Source organism: Lynx canadensis, chromosome A3 (assembly GCF_007474595.2).
Source record: "Lynx canadensis isolate LIC74 chromosome A3, mLynCan4.pri.v2, whole genome shotgun sequence".
In the NCBI taxonomy this organism is placed as follows: Eukaryota; Metazoa; Chordata; class Mammalia; order Carnivora; family Felidae; genus Lynx; species Lynx canadensis.
Window position 1 is genome coordinate 113,127,123 of NC_044305.1, and position 12,542 is coordinate 113,139,664.

At 42.3% G+C, this 12,542-nt stretch overlaps 1 protein-coding gene across 8 annotated transcripts in view; it reads right to left on the bottom strand.

The window, feature by feature from the left end:
• Positions 1 to 12,542, bottom strand: part of LTBP1 (latent transforming growth factor beta binding protein 1) — a 406,554-nt gene that overhangs the window by 256,505 nt on the left and 137,507 nt on the right. For 6 of the 8 annotated variants that reach the window (XM_030311335.1, XM_030311333.1, XM_030311336.1 and 3 more), the window contains exon 4: positions 9,759 to 9,928. In XM_030311335.1, the coding sequence (XP_030167195.1) occupies positions 9,759 to 9,928 (170 nt within the window). The remainder of the gene's footprint in view (positions 1 to 9,758; positions 9,929 to 12,542) is intronic. The other 2 variants (XM_030311339.1, XM_030311338.1) reach the window with 1 other exon arrangement.

The window sequence follows — 12,542 nt, forward strand, 5'->3', positions numbered from 1 at the left end:
CCTCTGTATGGGAACACAGCCCTTGGGCAGCTGGGTTTCAGTACAGATACATTTCAATTTCACAAGGGGCTAATACTTAGTAAATATAAAAAAAACATGCAGAACTGCAGAAAAGTACAACACAAGCTCTTTAAGAAAGGTCATAAAATGTAAGGAAGATAGGGAAGTCTTTACCTCCAAGTGGGGACACACAGACTCACCATAAGGCACTAATTTTCAATGCTAAGAGGACCCCTCTTTAAAAAGGCTAAACCAAGCAAATACAAATTCTATTTCAATTCCCTTTGGAACATCTCATTAGCAGTATTTTGTACAATCCTGTTTATGTCAAATCAAAACTATCACTTCAACTCCAACAATGATTGTTCCCTAGAAACTAATTTTCTTATTCAGAAATAAAATCAAAGTAAAGCCCTCAATTTCTGGCAAAGAGATCCAAAGACTGAGAAGGCAGCACCTCTTCTTTTTCAAATGCAGGTTTTCTCCTCCCAAAATGCTGCTTTGTACTTTCCAGGCAATCTATAAATTCATCCGTGGTTATTTTCCCCCACCAATATCACAGTTTGATCATAGAGTATTCTGGAATCATACAGTATCTATTTCTCAATATCTTGAACTCGGTCTCAACACCCAGAAATATCCTTGGATTACTTTGTTTATTTATTTTGAAATCTTGGGCCCTTGGGATTGAAACCTCCTTCTCTGGCATGAAAGGCTGCCCATTGGGGAACTGAGATTACATAACCCTTCACTCTAGGTTTTCCTCCACTGTTGTTTTTAACATCACTGGATAAGTTTCTTGGAAGTGTTTATAATCCGTCTATGTCTACTATTTCCCAGCGCTCTTCCACTGTGTGTAAGGAATCAAGAAGCAAAGAGAACGTTCATGTTCACCTACATGCCTGGACTGAGATGTGATCAAACAACTCTTGGATAAAACATACCAACCCGCCCTCACCACCCCCAAATGAGACACAGCGGCCAAGGCAAGACTGCACATGGAACTTTACGTACAACAAGTAATACCTGCCCTTCAATGGAATATAGATTCTTAAGGGCATCAGCTCAGCAAAACGCTGGTCCTTCATCCACATTCCCTGGAATGCTTTCTCAAGCATCAGTTTGTACCTATTTATGCTGTTGCTTTTCTGTCTAGGCTTTGAAACCAACAAGGATTTTGTCAGAAATAACTGAAGAATGGATGATTTTCTTCTATCCACCTACAGTGCTAACATCCACACTGACATACAGCTGGAAAGTGGCTCAAGGTTCCTTATTCCCACACAAAGTGTGGTATGGGGTGACCAAGCAGCCCAATCAGGAGTTTGATTTCACAAGGGAAAAAGCATGGAGCTTTACCATAATTCCTTCCTCAAAGCAGTCTTTTTTTTCACACCTGGTATTTTAAATGCTAAATCATTTCTTTGTTCGTTTTCATCAGCTTCTTGTAAGATCTAGTTTCTGGCTGGTCCCACTTCCACTGCCACTTAGTACCCACTGGATTGGCGTGGGGTCAATCCTACAGACATTTATCTGCACATGACAAGGCAAAGGTGGTCTCCATGCAAGGAAGGCTTTCAGGGCTGCAGAACACATGCCCACAGAACTCCCCTTCCCGAGAGGTGCACACCATCCATTGGCAGAGCTTTGCCCCAGTGGGGCTCCCATCAATCAGTAACTGTCAGTGAGGGCACCATGGAGACCTGGAGTTGCCAGCACAGGCAGTTGCTCCTTCTGCTGTTGCTTTTCTCTCCTCTCAGGCGTGTCCTGGAGTAAGGCTAGGCTGCTTCTCAGGACCAGACTCTCCTTTAACTGCCTTTCCAAACTGTTCCTCCTCTGAAGATCTCCCTCTCACACTTCACCACACACAGAAGAATCTGGCTCTGATTTCCTCACCTCTACTGATTCCATCTACATTTGCCTTTATCCGATTGCCGGTCCAGGGTTTCTCCTCCTCTTCTGTGAGGAGGTGGAGGACGAATTTGGTCTTTCTTCCTCAAACCACCTTCTGTCCCCTGGTGGGTGCTGTCAACCACACCACGGGCTCTCTCCCTGCGATGACTCGAACCGGCACTGGGCATCCAGAGCCTTTAAGCAGTGTTCTTATCCACCTCCTGGAAGTGGCTGGGACAGTTCTGTCCCAGCCAAAGGCTGCCTGTCTCCTAGTCTTTGGATTTGTTCTGCCAAAGAAAACCCCTTGTTGGCTCTGAGCCTTTGCACAACCACTATTGTCTCACAGTAACAACCAGGAAGTGCACAGTTTCGCTAGTAACCTCTTTGCTGCACCAGTCTGCAACCACACACAGTCTTCACTCCAGATGTATGAACTTACTTTTTCAAGGAGACAGAACATCAAATCTGAGATGCTTCCATGTTAGGCTTCTCGATGTCACTGTGGACACAACCTGAGGGCTCACGCCAGCACATCCAACCACAGCGTCACCTTAAGTACAAACAGCAGGTCTCGGGTGCCCAGAGAGTCCGTGCTCTTCATTGCCTGAGACTGTGGGCTGCCATCAAGCCAGAACTGAGATGCTGGGGCTCGGGCAGGAAGGCTGCTGCTGTGAGAACAACCGAGTCTTTGCCTCCCCTTCTCAGACCTGAAACCTGGTGGCTGTTCTATCTTCAAATGGGGGAGCCAGGAATTCCAGTTAGCCTGTGACCGACTGCTGGGCAGTTGCTGGGCTGGCTGGTCTATTTCAAGGACCGAGAGAAGTTAGTACAGACCACAGGATCCGGGACTAAGAAGTCTCCTGTGGTCCCAGCACAGAAAGGATTACATGTTCTTCTGTCTAAAGGGGCCCGATGGGGGCTGTGGACCTGCTTCCTGCACCACCATGACTACTTATTCAAACAGAAAGGCTATGCTCAACACTAAAAATAGTGGACCTGTCCTGAGCTCTTTTGTAACAGTACCATGTGTCTGAAATGCCACTAATCAATCTCTCCCCCATATTTCAGCACATCAGAAGATAAACTAGAAATTCTTTTAATAATCTGACCCGTATCTGCTTTTATTTTTATTTATTTTGAGAGAGAGAGAGAGAGAGAGAGAGCAATTACATGAGAGGGGCATAGAGAGAGGGAGAGAGAGAATCCCAAGCAGGCTCTGCACTCTTAGTGCAGAGCCTCACATGAGGCTTGAACCCACAAACTGCAAGATCATGACCTGAGCCAAAATCAAGAGTCAGATGCTTAACTGACTGAGCCACCCAGGCACCCCTGAAATGCCAATAATCAATCTCTCCCCTACATTGCAGCACATCACAAGATAAACTGGCAATTCTTTTAATAGTCTGGCTTACATCTGCTTTTAAATCTTGAAGGAAGGTAGTATATAAAACAGGACACCTGTCTTTCCTGAAATTTAAAGTTCCTGCTATGAACTTAAAGAACTAAAATTTTAGGTGACTTTAAAATACAAATAGCTGTTTACAGGGTGCCTGGGTGGCTCAGATGAGCATCTGACTTTGGCTCACGTCATAATGTCACAGTTTGTGAGTTCGAGCCCCGCGTCGGGCTCTGTGCTGACAGCTTAAAGCCTGGAGCCTGCTTTAGATTCTGTGTCTCCCTCTCTCTCTCTGCCCCTCTCCTGCTCATGCTCTGTCTCTCTCTGTCTCTCAAAAATAAATAAATGTTTAAAAAAATTTTTTTTAATATAAATAGCTCTTTAAAAGCTAAGTCCACCTTGGGGCACCTGGGTGGCTCAGTCGGTTGAGCATCTGACTTCAGCTCAGGTCATGATCTCGCGGTCTGTGAGTTCGAGCCCCGCATCAGGGTCTGTGCTCAGAGCCTGGAGCCTGCTTGGGATTCTGTGTCTCCCTCTCTCTCTGCCCCTCCCCCGCTCGTGCTCTGTCTCTCTCTCTCTCTCTCTCTGTCAAAAATAAGCAAACATTACAAAAAAAAAAAATTTAAAAGCTTGATAGGAAAACCATTGGAATGGGAAATGGAAAATCTGATTTAGAGAAGTTTACATTTCTGAATATTTCCAAACACGGTAAGATACAATAGAAGAGACTAAGTAGCTATACCGTTAAACCAGAGAGTGATTGCCCCATCTTTTAGCTCTTCAGACTCTTTGTACAACCTACAAACCATTTCAATTACAGGGGTATTTCAGCTCATCCTCAAGATCTCCTTTTGAAGGAAGTCTACTACCTGTCTACCTATCTTCGTAAGCTCCCCAGTATTCACAACCCCAAAGATAAAAAACGCCCTTCCACCACAGACTCTAACAGAAATATTCTCTGCTTTTACCATTATCCAGCATCCCATAGTGTTTTCACTACAACCGCGGTCTGGTGTGGATACTCATCTTACCTTCAAAGGGCTTTTTCTAGAGAGTTAAGTCAAACTAATCTCTTTTTGCACAAATTATTTGGGTTTCCTCCTGAACATATGCTATACTAATAATCTGGATGGTTTTTATGAGGTGGTATTGCAAATGTTACCATGTCATTTTAACTTTTCTTCCCTTGGATTACAAATACTACCAAAATCAACATAACAGAATCTTATTTCCATACTCAATTCTTTCCTAGAAGTCACCAAGGAAGACCCCCCTCACCCCAGACCATCTCTAGAGAGAGCCAATGAGCTCCACTCCCGGGAGTTGTAACTACTTCTGTGGTGAAAAAAAAAAAAAAAAAAAAAAAAAAAAAAAAAAAAGTTATATTAATATTTTTAACATAACATGGCTTTTAATATATTCAGATTGTACAATCATCATGACCATCTAATTCCACAGTTATGTATTGACCCAAAAAAACTCCTTATCCATAAACAATCACAACCCATTCCCCCTCCCCGCAACCCTTAGCAATCACTCATCTACTTTCTGTCCATGTGAAGTTGCCTCTTTGGGACACTTCATATAATGGAATTTTGTGTGATCTGAATCCTTTCGTGTCTGGATTCCTTCACTCCACATGTTTTCAAGGTTCATTCACGTTGTGGCATGTATCAGTATCCCATTCCTTCTTTATGGCTGAACAACCCATTGTAAGATCTACCGCATTTTGTTTATCCATTCATCAGATGATAGACATTTTGGTTGTTCGCGCTTCTTGGCTGTTATGAATGATGCTGCTATGAACATGTGTATACAAGTTTTTGTGTGAACATATGTTTTCAATTCTCTTGAGTATATACCTAGAAGTGGAAATGCTGGGTCATATAGCAACTATGTTTAACTTTTGGAGGAACTCAGGTGATAGCTTAATGTGATTCAGTCTAGCCAGATGGGGGTTACTGGTTCATCCAATAAAAATGTTATTTCTGTCAATATTAAAAGGCTTTCTTTAAACAGCCAGGAGTAACATCCATTATTTTCCCAATTGCTGTGTGGCCTGTCACTCTAACATGAAAGGAAACTAGACTTATCAGAAAAGAGTGGTTTCCTGGTAGTTCATGCTTTTCTGGCTGTCTTCAAACTAGTGGCGATTTATCTGAGAATCATCACAGTGAGGAGGGTGGGTTGCTGAGGACAGTGACAATGAAGGACAGCTGCTTATAGGCAGCACCTCTTGGACAGCTTTTGATTCAATGGCTATATTCTAGCACCTACAGGTCCAAAATCTAGATGTTTTCAGTACACTGTAAGAGTGAGCCACTAGATCAACACCCAGAAAACTATAGCCCATGAGACCAATCTAGTCAGCCACTCAGTTTTGTGTTTTTTTTTTTAAACAATCTGCCAGCTAAGAATGATTTTTCACATTTTTAAACAGTCACATTTTTAACAGTTATGTAAGAACCTATATATAACATCCTCAATTATGTATCCTGGCTCATCAAGCCTGAAGGATTTATTATCAGATCCTTTAAGAAAAAAGTTTACAGACCCGTGCTCTAGCTGATACTCATGCAAATTAAATTCTCTTAAGACCAATGAAGGAAGCATAGCACCATTATCAATTTCTCACTGGAGATATCCAGTAAGCAGCCAATGTCCAACGCAGGATGTAGAGTGGAGTAACCTAGGAAGTGGCTCAGAAGGATGGGAAATGCACAGAATCAAAATGGGAAAAGCAGTATGGACACAGTGGTTAGGGAAGGAGAGTTAGGCCATCAAACCTCTGTGAAACTCTAATAAAATCTTCATTCATCACAGCAGAGAACACCTCCCTAGCAACTTGATAGTTTGTTTCTCCCTATCTACCTTGTTTTATCTAGAGAGTGCTAGACTTAACACATTAACACATTCTGCTTCACTGAACCCATCACCCCCCATTGTCATCCCTTTCCTGCTTACTCTGACCATTTCGCTCTTGGCCTACCAGGTGTCAAATGCACATCCTTATTCCCTTGGTCTTGCAGGGCTGCGGCCACCCCTTATTAGGAGGTGATTAATCTACACCATGCTCAGAGCTCTAGATAAACATCATTACTGCTGTTTGCAAGATACTATTAAAACTACCAACTGGTCATTGCAGTAGACCACCTTCTTTATCCCAATGAAACAGAAAAACAACACTTGTCTTTTGCCAACCTCAATGTTTTCACTAGTCCCCCAAGCTTCTTGAAAGTAATGGCAGTGGACTGTTTTGACACACTGGTCCCTCAGACTCTTCCCAAGATAGATGATCTCTACCTGCTCGGAATACCTTCTGTTTTTCTCATAAGTCAGAATTTCAGAATTATCTGCTCCTACAACTGGACCTTCAAATTCTTCAGCAAATTGAGAGGTTCATATGTTTACACTTGACCTCTTCTACAAAGATGAAATTAAAGACACTAGAAGTCCCTGCTTTTCCTCAGACTTCCCTTACTAATGTCTCTTCCTTTCTCCTACATGTAAGGTTTTCTTGGGGGCTCCTTTCACCTAATACAAAGCTGGATGTGGGGAGACCTCACTTTTAGGTTCTTATTATGACTCGTTCCTCCTTTCTAGTTTTAATCTTTCTATTGTTGTTCTTACTCGATTTTGCTATTTCCATATCCTCATGGTCCTGCCAAATTACCTCCTTTTAAAACTTTCCCATTAGCCTTCCAACTCTCAATAGAGTTCTGGTCTCAGCAAAAAATAGCCACATCTCCCTTCCTGGCCTGCTTCAGTTAGTTCTAGGGCTTCTTTTTTGAACAGTCATTAAATCCTAGGGAGTTTGAGCAAAGAACTCCATCACTGTGATTACGTGTTAGTCTGAATTCGTTTACTAGCTCCCAGCTATGGAGAAACTACATTTTTTATAATTTGTTTTTATTTTAGAGAGAAAGAGCACAAGCAGGGAGAGAGGCAGAGAAAGAAGAGAGAGAAAGAGAGAGAGACAGAATCTTAAACAGGCTCCACTCTCAGCACGGAGCCCGATGCAGGGCTTGATTTCACAACCCAGGGATCATGACCTGAGCCAAAATCAAGATTTGGACACTCAACCGACTGAGCCACCCAGATGCCCCAGAGAAACTACCTTTAAACAGAATGAGTGGCAAATTTATGGACAATACAGATCTTCCTGTTTTTCTAAATTATAATTTCATCTTCCAGAAGACCCTTCAGCAAAGGTTTGAGCGTTTAAAATACACACAACAGGGGTGCCTGGGTGGCTCAGTCAGTTAAGTGTCCAACTCTTGCTCAGGTCAGGTCATGATCTCATGGTTCGTGAGATGGAGTCCCCATATCGGTTCTGCAGTGTGGAGCCTGCTTGGGATTCATTCAATCATTCATTCATTCATATTCTCTCTCTCCCTCTCTCTCTCCCTAAATAAATAAATAAATAAATAAATAAATAAATAATCATTTAAAATAAAACAAATTACACACAACACATGGGGGGACCAGTCATTCCAATAATGAATCATCAACAAACCAAAACCGGTCTCATCTCTAGTCTTAATACCAGAGAGTTCAGACCACCTTTTCCTGACACTTTCATATAGTTCAAAATTCTCTTCCTTACCAGTATGATTATAAGCTTTCAAAAACTCTCCTCCCGGGGCGCCTGGGTGGCGCAGTCGGTTAAGCGTCCGACTTCAGCCAGGTCACGATCTCGAGGTCCGTGAGTTCGAGCCCCGCGTCAGGCTCTGGGCTGATGGCTCGGAGCCTGGAGCCTGTTTCCGATGCTGTGTCTCCCTCTCTCTCTGCCCCTCCCCTGTTCATGCTCTGTCTCTCTCTGTCCCAAAAATAAATAAACGTTGAAAAAAAAAAATTTAAAAAAAAAAAAAAAAAAACCTCTCCTCCCATCACATTCTAATTCTGGAGAACATCTAAGAAATACATGATCTATACAATAACCCAAGGAAACAACATTGGGGTTATTTTTCAAATAAGATTAGAAAAATATTATATACTCAGCAATATTCACACAGAACAGGTTATCAAGCACTTACCCCAAAGGACCTTTTTTTTTTTTTTTTTAAGGTTTATTTATTTTTGAGAGAGAGAGAGAGCATGAGCAGGGGAGAGGCAGAGAAAGAGCAGGATAAAGGATCTGAAGCTGGCTTTGTGTTGAGAGCAGAGAGCCCAGGTTGGGGCTCTAACTCTCAAAGCATGAGATCATGACCTGAGCTGAAGTCGGATGCTCAACCAACTGAGCTACCCAGCTGCCCCTCACCTGAGGACCTTTAAAACAAGATGCACACCCTGACTGTCTTGCAAATGACTAGGAATTATCACACCTAAAGGATGAGGAGATGATCTATATGACTGCTCCAGTCTTCCCTCTTGAAAATCCCCAGGACTTGCTTTCCTCATCAGCCCAATAAACCTCATCCAACTGTTACTCTGGGGATCCAGGCTCAGGTCATGGAGCAGAATTTTCCCAAAAGATGAAAAACGCAATGTACAAACCTTGTATTAGATACTCTTTCTGTTAAGCGACCAATTGTAAGGGAAGAGTCAATCACTCCAGAAGAGTGACCAACTTAGGGAGGTGGGGGTGGGCCCGGGGAATCAAAGCCACAAAGATACAGACTCCTAAAGGGCCAAACAGTAGTAAAAACTCCCTCTCAGCTATTTTGCACTCCTCTTGGTGGTGAAAGACAGTCCTTTTCAACCTCACAACTGGCATTCTTTTTCATTACTTGTGGCGCAGGCAATCAGTCAACGTGAGACAGAGCAGGAAGCTGCTGGAACAAGCGTGTGCGTCTAGCTCTCGGCTCTGAATGGTCTGCACCTCACTCCAGAACGTTTCCTCCAGATGCTGCCAGCAGACACTCTGTAATACCTAAACCACAAATCATCACATTCCCCACCCTTTGAGCCAGGCCTTGTCCTTGAGAGCTTCCCACATAGTGAGATATTAACCAAGCTGGCCACTGATACAATAGCTCTTTACAAATTCGGAATAAAACCTGCCACACCATCTGCTCGATCTACTAAAAAGTGGACTCGTATCATAAAAATATCCATGGTAGGTGAACCTCAGAGAGTAATGCAGGACATTTCAGACATTTCACACGGACTGAATCCTGGCTAGCTTGCTAAAGAAAATATTTTATCAATGTAAACATGTCAGGCATACAAGTGTATCTAAAATTAGAGCAAGTATGTGTCAGAAATGGAGCCATCTTGCAGAAACAGAATTACAGGCAGGTCACTCTAGATTCTTTGCCAATATCCAAGGAAACTGCCTTTCCTCAAAATAAAGAAACCGTGCTGCTATCTGGTTGTTCTGGGAACCAGGGAGGGTTTGTTGTTGTTTTCTTTTAAAGGACTCTTAAGTTTTATCTACTGTGACACATTAAAGCCCTCTAAACCAAACAAAATGTTTCCAAACTATGATGCTGTAACTTAAAAAAACCATTGACTGGACTATACTCACACTGAAAAGGCGCCATAACTTGACCCTGCTTGAATGTCAAAGGGAACGAACCTTCAGTGGACTGCTCTCCCGAGATCACCTTCTGGGCCGCGAAGTACTTGGGCTTCAGCACATACTCCTGGGTCTGGCCATGATGTATCATCACATTCTGTGAGGAAAGTGGTGTCACTCTGGGAAGAAACAAAGTGGGGAGAGGGAAATTAGTTATGGACTTTTGAAACCAAGAAGGAGAAAAGAAGACGTTCAATTTAGAGAGGAACGTAGATTCCATGTGAGGCTCGATTTTTCTCTTCAAATACTGTAGCGGACCACTTATAACACAAGGAACTAACCACTTACACTTAGAAACGTTAATATAAAAGAGACTCCGCTCATCTAGTCAAGAAGCATAGGCTATCTAGGCCACCACAGGTGGATTCTATCAGAAGATTTGGAGCACACAGCCTTTATGCAAAGCACGGGCCATTTATATGTAAGACAGACAAAGACACATACAGAAGCGGGTACCAACATTTACAAAGTGTATTTTCCATATACTGATAAGTAGGCAGTATTGGAAACGCAAGGAAAGGAAAGGAGGAAGAAAATACAGAAAGAGGATTATGCAAGAAGTCCCCGGCTTGATCAGTCACGCAAAATTAACTGTCAACAATCAGAGCCTGTAGAGTAACCAGTGGGACCTTCCTAATGACAGAAGAAGAGAAGGTCAATCTCTTCGAGCCTCACCTTCCTGAGCTGTAACCACAGAATCACTGTCAGACAAGCCAAAGAAAAAAATGCTTGTAAAAAAGTCGGAACACACAAAAACTGGGAAAATTTTGAATTATCTTTTGAAATTGTAATTATGGTAAGAAACACATTCAACTTTTTCTAGTTAACCTTTAAATTTTTTATGCTGTATCTCTTAACAATTAAAACTGTACTATTCAGGTTAAATGTTTTATAATTATTCATTCCTAAGAAGGGGAACAATGGTAAGAATAACGGATCACAATCTCATTTCTTCAAGACCCCACGTGAAGAACTCCGAGGACTCCCGAACACAATTACTATGTATTCACCCTCTGGTCTGACCGTTTTCTATGGCAGTTCTCTTTTGTTGCATGTAATGGAAACTGTGCTTTTTTTAAGTAGTTTTTTTAATTTAAATTCCAGTATAGTTAACATACAGTGTTACATTGGTTCTGAGAATTTTATCCAAAAAATACAAAAACACTAATGCAAAGGGATACAGGCACCCCTATGTTTATAGCAGCATTATTTACAACAGCCAAATTATGGAAACAGACCAAGTGCCCATCGACAGATGAATGGATAAAGAAGATGTGGTGTATATACACAACGGAATATCATTCAGCACGTAATGTAAACTTTAAAATAACAAGTCTTTGCCCACGTTTAATAATTCCCTGAAGGACAGAACTAAAATCATTAGCTAAGTAAGACTAATAAATAATCAGACAATGTAAAGAAGATACACCAACTCATTCCAGAAAATGCTTAACTGTACCAAAACTGCTGGGACAGAGCACTGTAGCAGCAAACGGAGTCTTTGGAAGGAGACGTCTCTGGTGTCATCTTGAATTTTATCACCTGGGGCATATTAAAGCCGCCTACACCAAACAAAATATTTCTAAACTATGATACTCTAACTTAGGAAATGGTTGCCTGGGATATAATCACACTGATAAGGTACCCCCAAACCCCAAAGACTCTCCCTAATAAGGGACTGTACTAAACAAGAAGAAGAAATGACATTGTGACAGGTGAGTACGTAAGGTCAGTTGTCAAGACACCAAAAACACCACTACACAGTGTCTTGTCAAAAGCAGTAACAGTCTTGAATAAAGTCAGTCTATTTGAGTCTAACAATGAATGAGGTATTCTGTGGGTCAAGGCATCCATGAGAAAGGAAGGAAGAGGCTGGGATTAACAATGCTTCCCTCTTACCTAGTCAGTGATCTCTATCCACCACTTTAAACCTCAGAGTTGCAGAAAAGCCTAGGAAAATCCACTTTGGACCTGAGTTTTCCCAGACACAACTCCATGGAAGGGCGCTCCCTCTATCACCAGACTAATGACTTAAATTACTAAAAGCCTAAGTAAGGCTTAATGTTGTAAACACTTTTGTTTTGATGATGTAAGTGTTGGTCTGAACTTGAAGTATGTTTGGTTGGAATACAGTAGAAAGTATAACAGCTGGACACATCTGGTGGTGAATGGTAAGAACCACAAGTCTACTCCATCAGCCTCAAGAAAAGGGGAAGCCCTTCTTCTCATCTCCGGGGCAACCCACTCTCCAGCTGTGCTGTCATCCTGTCACTACACTGTTGACACCTGCTGGCAAAAGTACAGGCTTGCTCCTATTCAGAAGAGGACAGCCTAGCATTCCAGCTGCGACCACTGCCAGCTAGGTACGACTGGGGTCTGCCTTCTAGTGGAGTTCCTCCCTTCTCTCCCCTCTGAATCAAGGAAGTGAGAGGCGGCAAGAAATCAGCAAGAAAGAAGCTGAGAGCTTATATACGAGCTCCTTTTCTCTAAACCTAACTGGAAAGTACAGAATAAACAAATAAGATGAGCTTACCGGGTCTAGAACTTGAGCAACAACCCTCAGCCATCACTGACTTAAGGAAATGAGTAATGGTAGTTAAGTCTGACTACATTGTAAGTATTCACCATGTCACAAATTGCAAATATGGAGCTACCCCTGAACCGTGCTTCCCCATTTTCCAGCTCCTTTCCTCTTCCCCAGTGCAAGTGTGTAAACACACAAGAAGAGACTGA